Genomic DNA, 25,404 nt, shown 5'->3' with positions numbered 1-25,404 from the left:
GCTGCCACAAAATGTATATCATCAAAAAACTTAAAGCATATTGATATCCATCAGTGAAGGAATAGTTAGACAAACAATGCTTTATCTGAATATAATGGAAATCACTACAATGTTGGAACAAATGTCACAACCAGAAAAACAATATTTACCATGGTTTCTACATCAAGATAAATTGAACAGCAATTCAGATCTAAATATTATGTTATGTTTTAATGACCAAGCTTAGTCCTAAATAAGAAACAAAAAAATGTAAGTCGTTTTTTTGGTAGAGAAGGAACCTACTTGATATTCTTGGAATTGATTGATTTATTGCTTAGTTCTTCTCAATTGCTTCCCCCCCCCCTTTTTTTTTTTTTTCCTCTTTCTGGTTAATTTTTTGTTTCAGGGATGATCCTCTGGTTTGGAGAGGGGAAACCAATATATTGAGAAATGAAGATGTTCTGAAAACAAAATTTGGGTTGTTTCAATAGAAGAAACTCATACACATCATAGACTGTATTAATAAAAAAAAATCACAATTATGTCAATAGATATTAAAAAAAAACTGTTGACAAAATCCAACAATCATCTCTGTTTTAAAAAACCCCACTAAAAAAGCTTTGGAATAATTAGACATTTTCTCAATATTATAACATTTATGTAAAAGAGATAGGCCATACAGAAGGTTTTCCATTAAGATCAGAGATAAAACAAGGATGCTAATTGTCGCCATTATTTAATAAAATAAGTCTTAAAAAGCTAGTCATAGCAATATAACAAGAAAAGGAAGTTGAAAAAATAAACATAAGAAAAGAAAGAAACAAAATGTTTACATTTTGTAGGTATGTTTATATTTTTATAGATACATAATCATAAGCAAATCTTTGTAAATCAGACAGAGATTAACAGATCAAGTCATGCCAAATAATAGTTCATAGGATCATAGATTTAGAAATGGAAAGGACCTTCATGGTCATCTTGTCCAATCATCTCATTTTACAGATAAAGAAACTGAGGGTCAGAGAAACTGAGTTTCCCAAAATTATCAAATTGATAAGTAGAGCTAGAATTTATATTCAGGTTTTGTATCTTCAGATAGTATTGTTTCTACTGGACAATACTTTCTCCCTCAATTAAATTTTTTAAAATTCTTTCATTGTTTGTTATAAGAATGCCTAGTATTTACATAACACTGATTAGGGATCCGAGACTTGCTAAATACTTGACTATGTTTATCTCATTTGATCCTCACAAAAACCCTGGGGGGAAAGTGCTATTTTTATTTCCTTTTTACAGATAAGTAAGGTGAGGCAAACAGGGGCTAACAGAATTATCCAAAGTTACACAGTAAGTTTTTGAGATCAGATTTGAACTTGTTTCTTCCTGATTCTAGACCTGGAATTCTAAGTACTTTTAAATTTAAATAAGAGTTTTGAGCAATGTGTTTCATTCTGGCATCTTATCTTATTGTTTCAGTTTAGCTTATGCAACTACTTTCAGATACTTTTTTTTTTTTTTCCCCCTGAGGCTGGGGTTAAGTGACTTGCCCAGGATCACACAGCTAGGAAGTGTTAAGTGTCTGAGACCAGATTTGAACTGGGGTCCTCCTGAATTCAAGGCTGGTGCTCTATCCACTGTGCCACCTAGCTGCCCCACTTTCAGATACTTGAGTTATAAAATGATTAAAATTCAAATTGTGCTTAATGACCACAGGGGGGAAAATATGATTTTCTTTATAATGCCATATATCCAGTGTGCTGGCAATAGTATCAATTGAATTAGATAATTATTGTTAGATCTTTCCAATTGATTTAGAGACCTATATTCCTTGATCATTTGGTCATTGTCATTAAAATTACTAAATTTTCTCATTCTAATTTGTGAGCTGTAATGACAGAATATGGGACATTTTGCCATGAGGACAAAAAAAAAAAACAAAAAAAAAACCTATATGGATCACAATATGACTTTGTCCTTGGATGTACAGACCCGAATTGATCATCTTTTGACATTTCAGTTCAGATCATGAGAAACACAAAGGTCAGTTTACTTTTTGTTTATAGATTAGGAAACTAAGTTATTTGTCGTGTTAACTGAAAAGTCAAAGAATAAATTTTTTTTTTTTCCTGGCATACTGTACTGGGAAGAAACCTCTAATTGCTAGTTTTACATTTTTAGAAAGCTAGAAGTTTAATTGGGCAAATCAAAATCAGTTCATTTTATCAATAGACACTTACTGAGCACCTACCATGTATCAGACACTAGCAATAAAAAGAAAAAGCAAGAACAATTCTTGGATTTGAGGAGCTTATATTTTACTGGGGGAAACCAATGCAATAGAAATCATTATACACAAAGTAAAAACATCCAACAGAGATGGAAGATACCCCTAGAGGAGAAGCCAGTGGCAATTATGGAGATTCAAAGACCTCCTAGAGAAGACATTAGTTGAGCCAAGTCTAAAAGAAAGTTCCTGAGTGGTTTCCCTCAGCAAGTTTACATTCTCTTAGGGCAGATAGCATGTATATATTCTTTCTTCCTTTTCACCTTTTTCTTTTTCTTTCCCTCCCTCCTTCTCCTTTTGTCTCTCTCAGCTCCTCCCTATCTTCCTAAAGAGTGCACATATTACCTCCCCACCCACACACATACACTTTTTTGTGAAAGGCTTTAAAATAATTTTTATTTGTTCCTAAACACAACTGTGAGCCATCAAATTTTGGGGGGTTGAAAAGTGATATGGGCAAGTCTATACTTTGGGAAAATCTCTTTGGAATTTGTGTGATTGATGCATTAATTGAAAAGAGATGAAGTAGGAATACTAATTACAAAAATATTGCAATAGTCCTAGTAAGAGGTTCTAATGACTTGAACAAAGACGTTTTTGTATGAGTAGAAGGGAGGAGACTTAACCGATATAAAATTGAAACATTAAAATTTGGCATCTGACTTTGGATTTATAGGGTATATAGAGTTGAAGATGATGCTTAAGTTGTATACCTGGATGACTGAAAAGATCTTGGTGCTCTTAACAGAAATTGAGAAGTTTAAACATATGTATTTTGGATGAAAGATAATGAATTCTGTTTTGGACATGTTGAATTTGAGGTGCCTATGAGATATCTCGTTCATGATTATCAATAGGCATGGTTTATGACTTGGAGTTAAAATCACGTTGCAAATACTGATAGAAGGTAAAGTTATTTTACTCCATTTTAGGCTTCTTGTGAGGAATTATCATTGTCTAAAAACTAGTTGATATCTAGAACTTGATATGGGAATCCCAGTATTGTATTTTAAATTAATATAATTTTCACACTAAATTATAATTTATTTATTTCTATTTTTTTTTGCTGAGGCAATTGGGGTTTAAGCAATTTGCCCAGGTCACACAGCTAGGAAGTGTTAAGTGTTTGAGGTCAAATTTGAACTCAGGTCATCCTAACTTCAGGGCTGGTGCTCTATCTATTGCACCACCTAACTGCCACTATAATTTATTTTCATTAGCATTTTCACAAAGAAACATTCCAAATAAAATCCTTGAAGAATAAACAAAATAGAAAACTATAGAAAAGGAAAAGCCAAAATGAAATTTTAGGTTTATATGTGCTTTATGAAAACCATAATTCCTAGTGCAGAGAATTGAGTGATTTCTGATTACTTATGTATTGGGGGTACCTTATTTTCTACCTTTTTTGTGAATGCTTTCTCCCACTCTCAAAAGTCTCACGTAATTTATTTATTATACCACGAGCTGCATATTTCTACCTCTTTTTCTTACTCCTTCTTTGCCTGGGAAGCATAATTGGCAGCTGATGAGGAGTAAATGATGAGGAGTAAACTGTGGTCTAAACAAAGATGGGTCAGTTCCTTTTCTCTCTCTCCTTCCTTCCCTAAAGTAACCAAGGGTGGGTTCGACAGCAAAGGAATTTGCTACTTAATGCTGTATGGAAACATAGTCTTTATTGATTAGAATGGAAACACCGGAGAGCCGGTAGGCAAAATGGCTGCATGGTACAAGGCCCATTTTGCAAAGAGTAGATTTTTGAGTTCTCTCTTTTATACCAGAGCACAATCATTCAGCCTGAGAGTGATGTAAATAAGATAAGGATTCTCTTGTTATCTTTTGGGGACAGACAGAAGTCTCTTCCCAAAAAGGAATTTCCTGATGCCATTTGGTCTATCTGAGAAGATTAGAATGGGGGCTGTAAAACCCTGGCCAGCTCAGATAGCCCAAACTAGTTTGACCACATCTTGTATCAAAGGTCCAAGTCCCAAAGGAAGTTGGAGATCAAACAAAGAATATCAAGGGGCTACCGCCCTCAACAGCAGCCTTTATATATGATTTTCTTACTTTTGAGAATGATTTTTTTTTTTTTTTTTTTGGCCTGAGCCTTCACATACTCATAAGTATTTTTAGTTGAAATTTTTTAATTATTTCAGTATGTTTTAAACTGGAATATAGCCTAATTCTCTTTCAAATCCAAGTGTGTATAAGTACTTATATCACAGTTTAGTCTGTCTTAAGTCACAGTGTTTCTCAATTGGAAATAAGTGAATTATACTTGTTTTACATTAAAGCCCTCTACTCTTTCTAATTTTTTTTTAATATAATGCTTTAGTTTAAAACCACAGCGTATCATTTTTCCCCCCAATTGATTACTAAGTGGAATTGTTCAAAAATAATCCCAGTAGTCTCCAGATTTTGTTTATACAGCTATACAAATTATGATCTCCTCAAATATCATAAATTTTAGAAGATCAGTGTTGGATACAATAGCATTGGAGACCTTCATAAGTTCCTGAAGAAAATAGTCATATTGATTCAATAAATACTAATTGAACTACTGGTAGGTTAGTGCACTCAGGTGAAGATGGGGCATCTTGAAGAAATAGTTTAATCCCTGCACACTTGTTGAAATCTCTGTATTCTAAAATACTTAAAGATAACTAAAAAAAATTGTCAAGGGAGATACCTTGTTCACAAAGGTGATTTATTGTGCCTATAAGGTTTATACTAGATTGTATATAAATGGATCCCTTTGATTTTTTTTCCATATACAATGAGAAGCTGTGAGGTATAGTGCAAAGAGCTTACTTGAGTTTCAAGCCTTGGCAATGACACATACTAACCGTATATCCCTGTGCAAGTCATTTAACTTCTCAGTGTTCTAGGCAATAAGATACAAAAAACATGTTGATCTGAATTGGTTTCAAGGACTGTTTTCTCAACAGAAACTTCTCATAAATGAAATCACAGAACATCCCCAGTCCTGACAAATACTCTCAGATGAATATTTATTAAATGGGATTTCTATCTATCCCCCTACACACACTCATATATATATGCTTCATTGTAATATTACAAGATTTTATTAGCTAATAATCTGGGAAGTAGTATTTTTCTTCTTTTAGGAAAACATTGTGAACAAGACCTTTTATTGATGCCATATCTGTCAAATTCAGATTGGCTAATTACAGTATTTCCATTTAGATTTCCCCTGCCTTTTGAATTGAATACTATATTTTTCAGTTCGGGCATGAGCTGCTGCCCAGTGACACTGCCTAACCTGGAACACTCTCGCACAGTTGCCCTTTTCAGGAGATTTGGATCTAAGTCTATCTGGATTTGAATTGGACTAGCGTTAGCTGTCATTTAAAGTGACTTTGAAATCATTCTATGTTATATATAACCTTGATTCAATTGTTATCTGTGAAAAGTATGCCTTCCAGTCCAGGGGCTTAGGTCCTTTTTTGTAGGTGCTGATTACTTTGGAATCACTGTGACCTTTAACTTGGATCTAAACTTTCATTACCCTGTGTTAGGATCCTTGCAGATGTTATAGGCCAGAACTTGAGATAAGGTAATGTGCTTAGTTCACACCTTTAAAAGAAGTTTACACCTTTCAAAGAGTTAACACCTTTAAAAGAGCTTGCTCATTGGTTATGTAAGGAGTTCCCACAGGCCCATCCTCTGGGAGGATAAAAGGAGCCAAGACTCAGTGGGGAGATTCAGTCTGGAAGGAATCTAGATTGGGTCAAGGAGAAGACTTCCCATGGATTCTCAAGTCCAGCAGATTCACAAGTCTAAAGGAAAAGCCTACTCATGGGCTTCCAGGAGATTCATATCTAGGATTGAATTCTGGGAAACCCACAATCCCACACTTGGAGGCAGAGTCTGATTCATTCCCACATCTACCTTCGTGCTGGCTGGAGGCTTTGGATTCAGAGGGAGCTAGAGACTGGAGCTGGCTGGAGACATTCTGACAGGAAAAGATTCAAGACTTTGAAGGAAACAATATAGGATCCGGACTTTTAACTCCTGACTGCATTTTGGGATTATTGAACTGGAACTAAAGCCAAGGCTGCCTCCCCAGAAGTTCCCAAAGAAACCTGCCTCATAGAGAACGATTGCAATCTAGAGACAACAGAAAATTACAACCCTGGAATCAACTTAAAACCAATTCACTTTCACAAATGTTGTTGAACCCCCTGCTATATATAAAACTGAGCAGAAAATGTTAGTAGAGATGTAAAGACATGGTATTTATCATCATAGAGCTTACAATTTAGTGGGGAAGATATAATATTTACAAGAATAACCATATCTTTCTGTTCTTTGAATTAAAGATGCTCATTCCTTCATTTGTAGTCTTGTTATCTGAGTGAATATACTTGATACTATTGTTGTTTGATCAAATGTATGTAAACAAAGCCCAATTGTACAGAGTATAAATTATCAAATTAAACCATAGGTTAACTTTAAAAAACTGAATGTTTCCAATGTATAAGTGAATTAAAATTATCTATGTATATATATGAATAAATATATATATATACATACATATATATATAGTTATGGTATTTAAAAATTGCCATCAGGAAACTTGCTTTGTGGAATTAATTAATTATAATGGAACATGAAAATTACTATTATTCATTGCATTATGGTTGAGTGATTTTTCATCTTATTTCAATAAATCAGAATAGTATTTGTGTACATTTATGTGTATATGTATATGTGTATGTATACACACAACACACACACACACATATATGATAAAGGCATAATTTAGAGCCCTACTTATGGGTATGGAGCTTTGGATGTTTATAGGAAGCAGTTAGATGTCCCTTTAGTATTATGAAAATGTCATGACAGAATCCCTTGCTGTAAGGCTGGTTTATGTTTTAATTTATCTCTTCAAAAATCACTTGGTTAAGATGGAAAAGATTGCATATTCGATTTATATTTCTTACTAAATATAACTATAAAATGAAAAATATGCTGTTGAAAAACGATTTGGATTTATTTTTACATGGTTTTCCTTAAGCTAACCTGTGTCTTATAATCTCTATGAGGATGCTTATAAATACAATGTTGTATCACTTATTCTATTTTAGTTATTTTTTCATTTAGTTTTCACTGATAGGATTTCTATGATCAATAGTTTTTGACAACAGAATATACTTTCATTCACAAAATAAACTTTCTTGTCACTTGTTCATTTGAAAAGGACTCTAGTTAGACCATTATTGATCACAAAATAGAACATTTTGATTACACCAAATTAAAAAGTTTCTGCACAAACAAAACTAATGCAAACAAGATTAGAAGGGAAGTAACAAATTGGGAAAAAAAAATTTACAGTTAAAGGTTCTGATAAAGGCCTCATCCCCAAAATGTACAGAGAATTGACTTTAATTTATAAGAAATCAAGCCATTCTCCAATTGATAAATGGTCAAAGGATATGAACAGACAATTTTCAGATGATGAAATTAAAACTATTTCCACTCATATGAAAGAGTGTTCCAAATCACTATTGATCAGAGAAATGCAAATTAAGACAACTCTGAGGTATCATTACACACCTGTCAGATTGGCTAGGATGACAGGAACAAATAACGATGAATGTTGGAGGGGCTGTGGGAAAACTGGGACACTGATGCATTGTTGGTGGAGTTGTGAAAGAATTCAACCATTCTGGAGAGCAATCTGGAATTATGCCCCAAAAGTTATCAAAATGTGCATACCCTTTGACCCAGCCATACTACTACTGGGCTTATATCCCAAGGAAATACTAAAGAAGGGAAAGGGACCTGTATATGCCAAAATGTTTGTGGCAGCCCTTTTCATAGTGGCTAGAAGCTGGAAGATGAATGGATGTCCATCAATTGGAGAATGGTTGGGTAAACTATGGTATATGAATGTTATGGAATATTATTGTTCTATAAGAAATGACCAACAGGAGAAATACAGAGAGGCTTGGAGAGACTTACATCAACTGATGCTGAGTGAAACGAGCAGAACCAGAAGATCATTATACACTTCAACAATGATACGGTACGAGGATATATGCTGATGGAAGTGGATTTCTTCAACATAGAGAAGAGCTAATCCAATTCCAATTGATTAATGATGGACAAAATCAGCTACATCCAGAAAAGGAACAGTGGGAAATGAGTGTAAACTGTTATTTTTACCTTCTGAATCCAATTCTTCCTGTGCAACAAAAAATTCGGTTCTACACACATATATTGTATCTAGAATATACTGTAATATATTTAACATATATAAGACTGCTTGCCATCTGGGGGAGGGGGTTGGGGGAGGAAGGGAAAAAATCTGAATAGAAGTAAGTGCAAGGGATAATGTTGTAAAAAATTACCCATGCATATGTATTGTCAAAAAAAATGTTATAATTATAAAATAAAATTAAAATTTAAAAAAAAAAAGGACTCTAGTTAAAAGTATAGATCTACCCAGATTTTAGCAAATACGCTATGTGAAAATGCAGATTTTCTTAAAAAGATGATTTTGGCAACAATTTCCCTTTAGAAGAATCTATAGTGGATTTTCTTTAAAAAATTGTACATTTGATGTGCCTTGTACTGCTGTTTCATTGATGATGAATTTCCTAATGAAAAAACTCTTACTACAGAACTAGACTGGCAAATTTTCTCCACCTTGCAATCTTAAAGAATGGCCTGAGAGATTGAGGCATTTCACTAACTTGTCCAGGATATCACAGATAGGGTCTGTAGCAGAAGCAATATTTGAACCAACTATTTATCCAGTATTCTACACTCCCTCACATTTAATACATTAATAATGTCCTTAATAAAACTCAACTTTCAAGAAATTCACAAATTGCTCATATGAAGACCAATGGGGTCATAGCCATGTTCTAGTTAGAAGAGACTTCAGAAACCTCCTATCCAATTTATACCTGACCAGTGACAGCATATTCTCAATAATATATTCAATAAGGAGTTATCTTCCCTTTGCATCAAAATGTCTACTGAGGTAAAAGCTTGTATAATCCTAGCTCTTAGGAAGCTTTTCCTTACCTCAGGACTAACTTCCCCACTTGTTCCTAGTTCTTCCCTAAGGGACCATGTATGACAACATTTTACATATTTGCAAACAGTTGTTATGTCCCCCCTTATTCTCTCCTCCAATATAAACATTGGTTGTTTCTTTAAGTGATATTGATGTGTCACAATCTCTTCATTCTTCTGGAAATTTTTGAATATATTAATGTATTTTTTAAACTCTAGTGCCCAGAATAGAATTCAGTGTTCCAGATGGGTTTAAGCTTCTTGATCCTTCTCTACATAACTTAAAAAAGTCCTCCACAATTAACTTCCTTTTCCACATTGCAGTTTGTCACCTGTGTTTTTAAATCATTGTTCAGAAAGCCATATTCTCCCAAATCTGCAGTTATATGTAGGCATTATAAAGGCATGTACTTTTAAGTATATTTTTCATCTATAACCTCTCAAGATTTTATAGATATAAATTAATTTAAAATATTTCCTTTTTTAGATTGAACTCTTGAAATAACAAGACCTCTTGGTCTGCTACCAAGCTTGCTACATTGAGAGCAAGCTGCCAGTGTTTCATCAAATTTTGATGTTTTCTCTCTTAGGATATATTGATGTATTACAGGCCCCTTAAGTGAAGTGGCATAATAACTTTAGCAAGAATTGCCAAGAGTTGATTATAATGCCATTTTAGTGGGAATTTGATCTCTTCATGAAACTAATGATGTGTTTTTTACTTAATTATTAAAAATTTTGTAAAATTGAAAAAAATTACAACATTTCTTTAGCTAATAATTCAGTATACTCAGTAGGCTTTTGGAAATTTTTCATTGCCTGATTTCATTTTGAAATCTAGAAGCAAACGAAACATTTTTAAATTGCTTTAAGTTATATGGAGAATTATGTTTCATGGCAGTTTGAGGATTAGGAAATTACTTGGGCACTGAGGATATTCAGCATAAAGCAGTCTCAAAAAAGATTGTTTTAGTTGGATGTAATTGGAGCAATTCTGGGCTAATGCAGTAAGGTTCACACTTTATAGGGAGCTTCAGCTAGAACTTGTAAAAGAAAAAACCCCTAGGGTGACATTTTTAAAAGCTCACGCAATAGGTGTGCCACAAAAACTCACATGCACCCGTTATGCAGGCAGCAGCTTGTTTATATGGCTAAGCATGGGCTTTGGCCTCTGTTGAGAGATTATGCACTCTGAAGTTCATTCAGAACTGAAGGATAGGCTTAAACCTATAAAATTATTTCATTTAGAGTATGACTGTGCTTTCCTGTATGTTAAAATTTAGCACATTCATTTAGTTGTTTTTAGGTGGAGGTGTCTATAAAGACCAACTGATGTGTGTCAGTTACATTTTTGACTTTTGTCAAAGGTGTTTACCAGACTAAAATTTTTAGAAAACATGTTTAGTACCTTAAATGAACATCATAATATTTCTGAAACTTTTAAAAATAAATATAAATGCATTTATATGTGTGTGTGTACTTTAGTAGTTTTTTTAGTAGATTTCTTTCAATATTGCCATTGAAATATGTTTAAAAATACTTGAAAATTTTCTTTTGTCTGCCATTAATTTTAAGTTACATCTTTCTTCCCTAAGAGTGTGTAAAATTTCACTATTCATTTATTACAGAAGATAATCATATTAAAAACCTTCTCATTGTATTGTGTGAGTGATAAAGTAAACTCTAAATCATATTTTATGCATACCTTGTTTCAAATTTTGTTTATATCAGCCAACTTCAGAAATTGTAAAAATGAACAAACAGAAACTCAACAGTGGAGTAGTATTGAAATGAATAATCATTCATTCCACTAACTAGTAATCTTTGTTCTTTAGAACAGGATAGTATTCCCATTTTAGAGATGTAGAAATTGAACCAAAAAGCTTAATATTTTGCATAAGATAATAGAGAAAATGGGTAGGACAGTAGGAGTGAGATTTGAAAACCTCAATGACTTGTGACCATTTCTAAACCTCTGTAAGAAATTCCTAGCACACCTTCTGTCTATGGAAGTAGAAAGACTGATTTGGGGAGTTCTCATTGATTCTGAGCCAGAAAAATAGGACCTTGGACTTGTGGTTGGTACAGAATGGAGGTGTACTTTGTGGTATTTTTATTGGTTAGAGCTAATGTTCTTTTTCTAGGTCCCCAATCCTCAGGGTAAAGACATTTTAAGTATTTTTCAAAAGGACAATGACCAGATTGGGAAACAATTTGCATTTCTTATAGCAGCCCCAAAGAGTCTTCTGGTTTTTTGTATCCTTGATATCTACATTTGTCAGATGATATTTTGTTATAAAATGTTTCCAAAAATGTGGATGTTGTGGTCCTACCACTTCTATGGTGTTAATAAAGCCATAAATTTTATTTGAAAATTTGTGAAAATGATCTTCTGTACATTCTGCCAAAACAAGCCCTCTTAGAATTGAGTGAGCTCATGGAACATTTCTGGTAATTAAAAAAAAAAATCAAACATGATCCTTTTGAGCTCTTGGCATTTATTTTAGAAGACTGTTCTGGCTTTCATCTTCCATATTCAGTTATGTTGCTAAAAAAAAAAAAAATAGAAGCTGGGGGTTTTAGTACTATTGAAGATGTTATGTGAAAATTATGTGTTTTTTTTTTGTATTCTCTGAGCCAAAAACTAGATACACACAAACTCTGTGTCTTGGCATTTGATTTTGATTGTTTGGTGATTATATAAAAGTTTGAGAGCTGTGATAATTGATTAAGGTAGGAACTCTTATTAGAATGTGAAATTCTGTCATAAGAAGGCAGTTTCTTAGATTTTGATAGCTCTTTGGTAAACTAAGGTTATTTAGCAATCCTATAACTGACTGAAGAAGAAAATAGAATTAAATATGTTAGCCTGACCTTAGAAGGGTGACACAATCAAAGCCTAGATAGACCAGAAAGTGTACAGGATGGTGCTCATCCAGTCACCAATATAGCTAAATAACTATACCTATGATAGCAATTGATAGACTGTTTTGATCTGTTTCAATCAATTTCACCAGAAGCACATAAGAGCCAAATTTTTATACTATTGCTGAGATTTTAAACTTTAGTCACCAATCTGTCAAGACAGAGTTAATATTCTTTTTTTTTTTATAATATTATCCCTTGTATTCATTTTTCCAAACTATCCCCTCCCTCCCTCCACTCCCTCCCCCCGATGACAGGCAATCCCATACATTTTACATGTGTTACAATACAACCTAGATACAATATATGTGTGTAAATACCATTTTCTTGTTGCACATTAAGTATTAGCTTCCGAAGGTATAAGTAACCTGGGTAGTTAGACAGTAGTGCTAACAATTTACATGCACTTCCCAGTGTTCCTTCTCTGGGTGTAGTTATTTCTGTCCATCATTGATCAACTGGAAGTGAGTTGGATCTTCTTTATGTTGAAGATATCCACTTCCATCAGAATACATCTTCATACAGCATTGAAGTGTACAGCGATCTTCTGGTTCTGTTCACAGAGTTAATATTCTTAACAAACCTTTCCCTTTGGTACAGTGTATAAAGAGTGAATCTAACACAATTGTGAATTGAACTGAGGTGCAATGTTTATAGGAAATTGTTGTTCAGTCATATGCCACTCTTGTTGACCTCATTTGGGGTTTTGTTGCCAGATTTACTGGCATTTCCTACTCCAGCTCATTTTCCAAATAAGGAAACTAAGACAAACAGGGTTAAGTGACTTGCTCAGGATCACACAACTAGTAAATGACTGAGACCAGATTTCAACTTGGGGAGATCAGTCTCTCCAAGTCTAAACTCTGGACCTCTTAGATGTCCCAGAAGGGAAAGATGCACTGGACCACTTAGATGTCCCAGAAGGGAAATTAAATGTAAGATTCCAATCACTATTGTCAATAGCATCAAGTTGTATGTAGTAACTGCAAGCAAAGTGTTCAAAGACAACTCTGTTTATATAATATATGTGGGAAAGTCTTCAGATATGCTTGAATGAGATAGTAAATTACATCTGAGTTCAAAGGAGAATGATAACCAGTTTATAGAAAGATGGAAAATGGTTCCAAATTCTCAGGTATTTTGGTTAGTTTTTCTCCAAAGAAAAAATAATTTTATGATATTAAAGGAGAAAGTAAAGAAAGAAGGTTTATACTTATAAGCTAATGTTGTTGAAATAATGATGTTGATCATTTTTCTCCTCCACAGGTTGTACCAATTCTTGAGATTCTATATCATGTTGAAGAAAGAAATTCACACCATGTGTACATGGCTCTAATTATTTTGTTGATCCTGACAGAAGATGATGGGTTTAATCGATCCATTCATGAAGTGGTGAGGCATGGTTGCTTTGGGTCCATTTATAGAATCAGTTTTTATTTTCAGGAATATTGATCATATAGCACTTTATTAATATTCCATTTCATTGACAGCTATCTTACTATTAATACTCTTTTCTCTGTCTGAATTTACACATATTAGGGATTCCCTTAATATTTATTCATTTAATGAAGGTATAAATGTATCACTATGAAATTAACTGCTGCAGTAGCTTTTGTTCTATTTTCCCTTCTTTTTGGGAGATGTTTTTTAGGGGACCTGACAGGGAAATGCAGTATGTTTCTCTAGATTAATGAAGTTCTATTTTCTTTAGGCATAGTATTAACCAGTGGCATAAATTTCCTTTCAAAACTGTTTTATTAGTGATATATGCAAATGTTTATCTTTTCTTCTGAAGTTCATTTCCTCTTTTCAATTGAGAATCTAACTTTCCAGTTCCAAGGAAGGTTGACTCATGTATGCTTACTAAGTCAGAGAAAAGTGACTGGGGAGAACAGAAGGAGATGAATAGCTACCTGTTTTATGCCATTGTAATATCCTTAAATGATTTCAGTAATGTTACATACATTTCACTTTAAAGTTCTTTTCTGAGTATTCCTGTTTACCAACTAGATATTGCTTCTTTCTTTGTATAACTTTTATTCTTCTCTGCTAGATTAATTTAAATCTTTTTTATGCCAGCTATATACTAAATTTCAACTAGGTAGTAGTAGTAGAGGACAACAAGCACAAATATCTGTGGTTCTCATTTTTGGTAAAGTTATCACAAGATAGAAATTATTTTCATCAGTTCTTATTTGTTCAAGAGGTTATCTAGTTTTATATGAAAATAGAAAATGTTATTTTGGGAAAAGATGTAAAATTTTGGGGCAATTAGTCAATGAAATAGGTTTTTTCTTATTGGTTGCATATATATTAGGTACAAACTGCCTTTTAATATACAAAGCCTCAGGTCACAAAACACTATGACCTAGTTAAGATATACAAGAAGAATTAAACCCTAAATTTATGAAAGTGAAAATTAGTTTTAGGACTGAAAATTTAAACTTTATACGTTAACATTTAATACTACATATGTTTATTCTCTCCATAAATTTTATTTATCAATAAGTAACTGCATAAAAAGTATAACTATTTAATTTCAAAAACTGAATCATCTGCATCCAACTTCTTAAATCTCTAAGAGAATTTTACGTTGTACAAAGAAATCATTTTCTTGAATGTTAGGCTTATAATGGATCTTAGAGCTCATCTGCTCCATTCATTTAATTTTACATTTTAGGAAAATGAGGCCATTTTGACTTGAGAAGAGATATGTATTATTTAGTAATAGAACCAGAGCAAAATCCATATCAAAATGACTTCTGTCAGAAAACCACTAAGCCCTCTTATATATTTATATTAATATATTACAGATTATTAAGCCCCAAATTATGATTAGTTCTGGGGGATACAAATAAAAAAGCAATCTCTGTACTTAAGGAGCTTACATTCTATATGGAGAAGTAACATAAAAAGGTCTAAGTAAGATAGATACAAAATAGATGGAAGATAACTTTAGAGGGGAAGGCCATTGCATGATGGAACTAGGGAAAGGCCTGCTATGGAAGGTTGATTTTGAACTGAGGCCCAAAGAAAGGCAGAGGTTCTAAGAGGTGAGGTAAAAAGAGAAAGTATTCCTGGTATAGACAATAATATTTCCAAAGGCACAAAGACAAGAGATGATGTCATCTGTGCAAGAAATAGAACAATATGGCTAGGCAGTGGAATGGATAAAGGGGAGTAGTAAAGTATAAAAAGAATGAAAAGGAATGCGGGGAGTGAAGGGGGCTATCATTGCCAAATGAAGGAACTTATTTGGTCCTATAAAAAATAGGAAACTAATGGAACTTCTTGGGGCAAAAGGGCAGTATTTACCTGCTTCATTAAAGATCAATTGGAGTGGAGAGAGACTTGGGTTGGGAAACCTTATTAAAAATCTATAGCATAAGACCAAGAAAGAGGTGATGAGGGTTTGAACTAAAGTAATGGGCTATATTATATATTAATAATGGTGAAAGAAGGAGGTAGAATTAGTTCTTTCAAGAAATAATCATCATAAACCCAAAGACCCCAGCTTTTGGGATAAGAATTCACTATTTGACAAAAACTGCTAGGAAAATTGGAAATTGGTATGGCAGAAACTAGGCATTGACCCACACTTACCACCGTAGACCAAAATAAGGTCAAAATGGGTTCATGATTTAGGCATAAAGAATGAGATTATAAATAAATTAGAAGAACATACGATAGTTTACCTCTCCAACCTATGGAGAAGAAGGAATTTGTGACCAAAGAAGAACTAGAGGCATTATTGATCACAAAATAGAAAATTTTTATTATATCAATTAAAAAGTTTTTGTACAAACAAAACTAATTCAGACAAGATTAGAAGGGAAGCAATAAACTGGGATAAACATTTTTACAGTCAAAGGTCTCATTTCCAAAATATAGAGAATTGACTCTTAATATATAAGAAATCAAGTCATTCTCCAATTAATAAATGGTCAAACAATATGAACAGACAATTTTCAGGTGAAGAAATTGAAACTATTTCTAGTCATATGAAAAAATGCTCCCAATCATTATTGATCAGAGAAATGCAAATTAAGACAACTCTGAGGTACTACTACACACCTATCAGATTGGCTAGGATGACAGGAAAAGACAGTGCTAAATGTTGAAGGGGATGTGAGAAAACTGGGACACTGATAAATTGTTGGTGGAATTGTGAATGGATCCAACCATTCTGGAGAGCAATTTAGAATTTTGCTCAAAAAGTTACCAAACTGTATACCCTTTGATCCAACAGTGTTACTAGTGGGCTTATACCCCAAAAGAGATCTTTAAAAAGGGAAAGAGACCTGTGTGTGCAAAAATGGTTGTGGCAGCCCTTTTTGTAGTGGCTAGAAACTGGAAAACTAATGGATGTCCATCGATTGCAGAATGGGTGAATAAATTGTGATATGTGAATGTTATGGAATATTATTGTTCTGTAAGAAATGACCAGCAGGATGATTTCAGAAAGGCCTGGAGAGACTTACATGAACTGATGCTGAGTGAAATGAGCAGAATTAGGAGATCATTATACACTTCAACAACTATACTATATGATGATTAAATCTGATGGAAATGGCTCTTTTCAAAAATGAGATGATTCAAATCAGTTCCAATTGTTCAATAATGAAGAGAGTGAGCTATACCCAGTGAAAGAATATGGGAAATGAGTGTGGACCACAACATAGTATTTCTACTCGATCTGTTATTGTTTGCTTGTATTTTTATTTTCCTTCTTGGGTTATTTTTACATTCTTTCTAAATCCAATTTTTTCTTGTACAGCAAAATAACTAACTACATATATATACACACACACACACACACACATATACTTGAACATATTTAACATATATATATATATACACACACACACACACACACACACACACACACACACACACACACACACACACATATACTTGAACATATTTAACATATATTGAACTGCCTGCCATCTAGGGGAGGAGGTAAGGGGAAGGAGGGGAAAAGTTAAACAGAAGGTTTTGCAAGAGTCAATGATGAAAAATTACCCATGCATATGTTTTGTAAATAAAAAACTATAATTTTTAAAAAAGAAAGAAATGATCACCATGCAAAAATAACTAAACTTCTTGAACTGCTTAGCTCTAGTAATACCTCATTTTGTGGAAGAAATATTAAAAATTTGGATGAAACTCTGTGGATGACTCAGTGGTAACACTATCGGGCATATCCACTATGGAAATCAGAGAAAGAGGAAAAGGACTGATAAGCACAAAAACATTTTAACGATTGACTGAACTAATTGTGGTATACTAATGTAATGTGGTACTATCGTGCCATAAAAAAGATTGAATAAATAGTTACAGAGAAACCTGGGAAAACTTATTTCAACTGATAGGAATGATGGAAATAGAATCAGAAGTGCAATATATACAAGAATAATAGTACTCTTAAGGGCAAATGACTGAGAGACTTGAGAATTTTGATCAACATAATGACCAGTGATGATTTCTGAAGACTGATAATGAAACAGGTTTACCTACCTCCTGACAGAGAAATGAAGGATACAGAATATAACATGTATCTTCTGCATGTGACCTAAGCTGGAATTTGTTTTTGCTTAACTCTGCATAATTTGTTAAAACCAATTTTGTTTTTAATTAATTTAATTTTTTAAGATAGTATTTCCAACCCTTAATCAATTGAAATACTCATAGTCTACATGATGAAATTTCACAATATGTAAGTGGCAAACAATAGAAACAATAATATGTTAAGGTACATGTTTCCATTGGTACATGAAAAAGGTAAAGAAAGCTCTTTCAGATTTTGAGTGGATTTTGTAACTTGTAAAGTGTGAGAACTTAAATGGTTCAGATATTGAATGATCTATTTTGTAGATTGCAAAGGGTGAGATAATGGGAGTAATCTAGTCATAGCTTATAAAGGAAGTATAAAATAGTGTTTACTTTTTTTTGGAGGTATGAAAAAGTTCCTCTGCCATTTTGATGAAATTTTAAGGCATGTAAACATTAATTGGTTAAAGGATTGGCCACACATCTGGTAACTTTGAAAAAAACATTTGACTGACTATAGACATGGCAAGCATTTGAGGTGAGAGTTCTTACTCTTGGGCGTGTCATGGATCCCTTTGGTAACTGGTAGAATGTATGGACTTCTTAAAATAAGGTTTTTAATTTCATAAATTAAAAAATAAAGGATTGTAAAGAAAAGGAAATTATATTGAAATAGTTATCATGACATTTTTTTAAAAGTTTAACAATCCTTACTCTAAGGAATAAGTTGAGTTAGGAAGACTTTCTTTAATCAAGTCATTTATTTCTAGTGGTTAAAAATCAATTAGTCAGTCAACAAACATTTATTAAGGGCAAAAAGAGAAAAGATACCTCCTTTCCCTGAAATAGTTCACAATGTAATAGAGGATATCAATTACCAAAAATGTATGTGTACACACACACACACACACACACACACACACACACACACACACACATTGGGATTTTAAAAGTGCTACAGAATGAAGTAGGTAAAGATGAGAAAGGGGAGCATTTCAGACTTGAAGCACAACCAAAGAAAATTCCCAGAACCAAGAGATGAGTGACTTGATTGTGCAACTATGAGGACAAGAGTAGAGTGAGGTAAAGGGCTCCTTGGAGCATCCTACCCGGCAATTGTATGTACACAGGAGGAGCATCAGGAGGACTTATATCAGAAGAAAAAGGATGTTGAGTGTGAATTGCCTTGGCATTCTTTCTTCCTCCTGTTACTGTACTGTTTGTTCTTCCCACTGATGCTCTATGTATTTGAAAGCATATCCTAGATTTGAAGTGGAGAGGGAGATATTTTTTGTGTGGTACTTGTTTAATTTGTAACTGGTTGTGCATTTTGGTATTTATGATTTTTAACTTAGTGTTCTTAAGATTAAGTTGTCTCTATGCATCTTGTCCTCAAGATTGCTGTATTTTGCTTGAATAGATATCATGTTTTCTTTTAATGGTATTGCTTTTTTGCTTCTCTACTCAAGATTGTCTTTTGCTTCTGTATTTATGCATTTCCAATCAGTTGTTGTCTTTTGGTTCTTTGGTGAAAGGATCACCTCTGAGATCAAATGCAAAATCCATTTGGTACTCCAAGTCCTTGTAACTCTCCCACCTACCATATACCATGCCATCACAAACTTTCCATCTTATACCTTCATCTTTACCACCTACTCTGGATCCAGTGGATCCTCTATATCCATTCTCAGCTCCAGGCATATTCTCTGGCTATCCCTCATACCTAGAATGTTCTCCTTCCTCATCTCTTCCTGCTGGTTTCCATGGCTTCCTTCAAGTTCTAATTAAAATTTCATCTTCTACAGAAAGCCTTTTCCAACTCTTCTTGATTATAGTACCTTTTCTTTCTTAATTGTTTCTTATTTATCTCCCATATTGCTCATTTGTACATACTTGTTTATCTCCTTCATTTGACTGTGAACTCCTGGTAGGCAGGGTTTGTCTTTTACCTCTTTTTGTATCCCTAGCACGTAGCACATTTCCTGGTACATAGGAGTTTAATAAGTATTATTGTTTGATTAGACTGTGCACTCCTTGAGGACAAATACTGTTTTTGCCTCTTTTTTGTATCTCTAGAACTTAACGTAGTGCCTGGCACATAGTTGATGCTCATTGAATGTTTATTAACTGACTTACCTGTTGGGATTTGCCATCATGGATTCACATTTCTCAATTCTCACATTTATTTCTACTGTATAAGTCATAAATTTTCCTATTTTTTACTTTTGACTCTTTCACCTTTCATTAAGGTTTCCCTGGAGATAGGACCTCAAAGCTATTTTAGTCTTCTCTCATGCTGAGCAGTTTATGCTTCAAAGGCCTATATACTAGGCACTGTGCTAAGCTATGGTTCATAGGGATGTAAAGAAAGGTAAAAATATGGTCCCCTGTACTCTACCTTCTATTGGGAGAAAAAGCATGCAAATACCTATAAATAGAAAGTAATATCAGAGGGAAGGTACTAGCCGTGTTGAAGAAAGTAAAAATACTTTTATAGAAGGTTGGATTTAAATTGTATTAAAAGAAACTGAGGAAGCCAGGATGAACAGGTTAAGAAAAGAGTATTCTAAGCCTAGTGTACAGCTAATGCAAAGCCATAGAGATGAGAGATGGCAAGGAGCTGAGTAGAGCTGAGTCACAGAATTTATGGAGGGGAATAAAGTCTAAGAAGGCTGGAAGGTATTTCTAAAATAAAGGAAGGAGTCAGGTTGCAAAATTATTTTTTTTGACTGCAGAGTATCATTTTATTAATAAGTAAAGAACAGTAGGCTTCAGAGCCAGACCCATCTGGAATTTGGAATTTATAATCTTCCATTTTGAGTTGACCATTGAGCTTAATGTCATCAGGCACTGCTACTTTTTTTTTTTTTTTTTGGCACTATAATACTTTTTTTTTTTTTTAATAGCTTTTTATTACAAAATGTAAGCATGGGAAATTTTTCAGCATTGAAACTTGCAAAACCTTCTGTTCTAACTTTTCCCCTTCTCCCCCCTATGCCCTCCCCTAGATGGCAGGTAGACCATTACATGTTAAAGATGTTAAAGCAGGGGTTCTCAAACTATGGCCTGCGGGCCAGATGTGGCCGCTGAGGACGTTTATGAGGCCCACTGGGTTATGGCAAATGGGCTGAAGGGCAGAGACAGAATGTGAGGTTTTGTTTTTACTACAGTCCGGCCCTCCCATAGTCTGAGAGACAGTGAACTGGCCCCCTATTTAAAAAGTTTGAGGACCACTGTGTTAAAGTATATGTTAAATACAATATGTGTATACATATCTACACAATTATTTTGCTGCACAAGAAAAATCGAACTTAGAAATAAGGTAAAAATAACCTGAGAAGGAAATAAAAAATGCTAGCGGACAAAAACTGAGGGGGTGGAAATGCTTTATGTTTCCCATAGTACTCTCGAGGGGTGTAGCTGGTTCTCTTCATTATTAAACAATGGAACCGATTTGGTTCATCTCATTGTTGAAGAGAGCCATGTTCATCAGAATTGATCATCATGTAGTATTGTTGTTGAAGTATTAATGATTGTTGACAAACTGATTTTACTTTCTTTATCTATGAATTGAGAATTGTAGAGAAGATGATCCTTTATATATCTTTCAATTCTTACATTCTGTAATCCTGTAATACTTTTCCTCTAAAGAACCAGACTTTCTTATAGAGAATCTTACCTGTCTTCCTGATTCCTTCTTAAAGTTTATAGAGGAAGTAGAAAAAGGAAGATAGAAACATCTATACCTGACATGCATATACATGATAATTCTACCTGTGGTATATGGGGGTCAACATGTCCCAAGGTTAATTTGTAAACGAAAACTTTTTATTTTTTTATTTCTTAGTCCTAATAATACTTTGACTCCTTTGAGACATATAAAGAATTAAATAAAAAAACTTTCTGAAATGATGGATGAAAACATAAAATGTCAATGTGATAAGATGATATCTTAATGAGAAAATTCTTTGATTCTAGGTAACTGGAACTGTTTGACATTTGTAAGTGAATTTGGTCCATCATATGTTGATCTAACATGCTAGGTATCCTAAACTTCTTGTCTCAATCAACCATCAATGACAAATGATCATAAAGTGAACAACAGTGAACTGAATCAAAAAGATTGAAGTATGTTGACTCAGGATCTGAATTATCTATAATGATGGAAATATGAATTATAGAAAAAAACATTTTGAAATCTCGTACTGCATTTGTTTTCCTGGTTAGAAAACAAATGTCCCTTTTGAAAACTTACAGTAAATTACCTATGTTTCAAAATACAAGTATATATAAAAAAGAGAAGATAAATCTTGCCAAGATGTCTTTGAAGGCAAAAACAAATTTGTACTTTATCACAATATGTATGGGGATTTAAACTTAAGAAAATTTGAGGTATAGAAATTCATATTATAACATAGAATCTTATAATCTGAGTGTTGGAATGTATTCCAAGATATCTCCAAATGCAAGAAAGACTAAGGATTGTTTGCAAAGATTTGCAGTGTTAACAAATACTTAATAAAAAGTTTTAATAAGTTCTTTAAAGGTTGAATTATGTTAGATTAACCATAATATAATAATATAAAAGTATAATTTGAGCTACCAGAATTCCGTTTATCTACAGCTTTTGGGAGAACTATTATTTATAACTAATATTTAATTGTATTAAGATGCTAAAAATTACTAAAAATTCTGAAGCATTTTTCTTTAAAATATAAAATATTAGCAATAAATCAAATTTTATTTATCACAAATTTCACAAAAGTTCTCCACTTAAAACTTTTTTTCTGCTTGCTTTCCATTAGAAAACCTTGGGAGCTCATTTTGAACAGTATTTTAAGCATGATTCTTCCATTCCCAGTTTTTCTTCTCTATATTCATATCAATTTACCCACTTGTAGATATAAAATATATAAGAACTTAGAATTATTTGCTGTATTTTGAATTTTTAAGAACTAAAAATATTGGAGAATGTTAATGGAACTTATTATAGAAATTTGGAGCTGATAAATGCCTGAGAGTCACATCATTTTATTTCTGAGAAAACAGAAAGCTTGGTCACACAATCACAAAAATGAATAAATCTGGAAGTTTGGAAGAACCAGAGTGGCCATCTGCTTTAATCTATACATGGGCAAGAATTCCCTTTGCAATATATATACCAAACAGTTAGTTATCTAGATTTTTTTTTTCCTTGTGAGGATGAAATGACTATCCTGGGCAGTCCATTCAGCTTTAATATAATTCCAAATGTTAGTTTGCTTTTTCTTATATCAAGCCTAGATTTGTCCATTTCTTCCATTTTTTGATCCGAGTTCTGCTCTTTGGGCCAAAGAGAACCAATCTAAACCTCTTCATTCAAATCATGCCTGCTTTCTTCTATACTATTTTACTTGGTGACCTCCTTAGTTTGAGTAGTTTTAGTTACTTTTGCAGATAACTCTCAGAGCTTTTTACCTAGCACTATGCTATCATCAACTTCCATTTTCAAATCTCCAACCATCTCAAACTGGACATCCCATAGACATCTTAAACTCAATATGTCCAAAATTTAACCCCCTGCCACCACCTGAAACCTTTTCCTCTGCCTGTCTTTACTGTTACTGTCAAGGTAATCACCCTCCTTAGAATTACCCCAAGTTCCAACATAAGTGTCATCTACTTTATCTCACTTCTCCTCCAAGCCCGATGTCTTGGATATATCCCCTTCTCTTTTCTGATACTGCCACAATCATAGTGTAAGCTCTCATTACTTCCTGCTTTTTGATTGGTCTCTCTGCTTCAACTCTTCCTTCCAACTCCTGTCCATCCTCCACTGAGCTATCACATTCTTTCATATAAGTACGACCATGTTACCTATCCTTTTTGATCAATTCCAATGACACTATCATCTTTAAAATAAAATGTAAAATCATCTCTTTCTTCCTTAATCCTTTTTTCCTGTCTTAATAGTGTTTTTTTTTTTACCTACCCCACCCACTGTCTTATCTTCTATCAACCCTTCCCCCCTTCTCTTACCTTTTTTCCCTAGTGTTTCTGCCCTCCCTTTTCTTTCCTCTTTCTTCTCTTTACAGGATTAGATAAATTGCTATATGTCACTCACTGAATGATTATTTCCTCTTAGATCTAAAACTAATGACATCAAGCATCAGACAATGCTCATACTCCTTCTTTCCACCCATCGGGAGGGAAATGCATGCTGGGACTGGAAGTTGTTCTCCTGCTGTGCTTCTCTACTGAGCCAGGACTGAGGGTCTCAGTTGCTGATTTGTTGTGATTAAGACCCTCTTACTGGCTTTCCCAGAGTCTTTTTGAGCTGGGTTGGAGTACACTTTTCACCCCAGTGAGACTGACCTTTATTGAATCTTTTCCAGGCTATCTTGAGCTGGAGATTGGTCTCATTACATCAGATTCTGTTCAGAAGCTTGGTTTCATGTCATTTTCAAGGGAAACGGGGAGAGCTCGAGTAGCTTCCTGGCTTCACTCTGCCATCTGGCTTCACCCCCCAGCAACTCATATATACTCTTTTCTTACATACACACATGCATTATGTGTACATACATATACATTCATATACATTTATTTCTTTTTGCCTATAATGATATTCCTTCTACTTTACAATTATTCAATTCTATCCTGTTCTTCAAATGGTAGTGATTTGATGATTTTAAATTTGTATCTTTCCTCTGGTCTTATTTTGCTTAGCCCAAATATTGGTCTTCTGAACTCTACATTTTTTTGATGACTTCTTCCTACTACTTTCTTAGCTTTGGCGAGATTTCTAACAAAATTCTAATTTCCTTTAGTTTTTTGCCTTTTTCTTTTCCAGCACTTTCAGCATGAAATATTTCCAGAAAAATTCATACTTCACTGCCTCCCAAGTGATATATCCTTTAGCCAGGCTTGCACCTTTGTTGAACATTATGATGTAAATTGGTTGTCCACTATGGTTCACTACAATCTGTGCCTCAAAGGGTGTTGACAGAAAACTGACTAGAGTATTGTTTTCTTCTCCTTGTTTTTCTTATTCTAATGTACTAAATGTTTTTCTAAATGTTTTTTCTCTAAAATTGTCTTTCACACTAACTTAAACTTTAAGAATTTATTTCATTTTCTTATTTACATAAAATTTTTTTCATAATCGGCTTCTAGTGAGAAACAGCTCATTCTATTGTACTTGCTTTCCAATTTGGTTTACTAATTTTTTTTCTGTAAGTTTAATTATGTCTTTACAATTTAGATATTGCAGCTTACCCCCCAATATATTAGAGAGTAAAGACAGAAGATGTTCATAAAACTTCAAACTTTAAAATACTTATACCATGTTCACAAAAATTCCAACTTTTATGTTGGGTGAAGGAAAGAACTAGGATAAATTGTATTTACAAAGTATGAATATAAGTATCAAGATCAAATTTTCATATGGATGCAAATTTATTATTTAGTAATGTTTCATACACTATTAATAACTGAATATATTATTTTTGGTAACCATTTTTTCTCACCCTTTTCAAATTTGTCCAAATCCACTATTTGAAAATGAATAGACATAGTATTGACTTTTTCATTGATTTTTAAAATATAATTGATGTTTTTATTTATCAAAAGTA

At 33.5% G+C, this 25,404-nt stretch overlaps 1 protein-coding gene across 3 annotated transcripts in view; it reads left to right on the top strand.

Annotated features, from left to right (window-relative positions):
* The window catches only part of DYM (dymeclin), a 540,520-nt gene that overhangs the window by 250,139 nt on the left and 264,977 nt on the right, over positions 1 to 25,404 (top strand). For all 3 annotated transcript variants that reach the window (XM_074279349.1, XM_074279350.1, XM_074279351.1), the window contains one exon: positions 13,508 to 13,633. In XM_074279349.1, coding sequence (XP_074135450.1) covers positions 13,508 to 13,633 — 126 coding nt within the window. The remainder of the gene's footprint in view (positions 1 to 13,507; positions 13,634 to 25,404) is intronic.

This window comes from Sminthopsis crassicaudata, chromosome 1 (assembly GCF_048593235.1).
Source record: "Sminthopsis crassicaudata isolate SCR6 chromosome 1, ASM4859323v1, whole genome shotgun sequence".
Lineage (NCBI taxonomy): Eukaryota > Metazoa > Chordata > Mammalia > Dasyuromorphia > Dasyuridae > Sminthopsis > Sminthopsis crassicaudata.
Note: the sequence above shows the minus strand (reverse complement) of the source record. Positions and strands in the feature narration are given on the sequence as shown.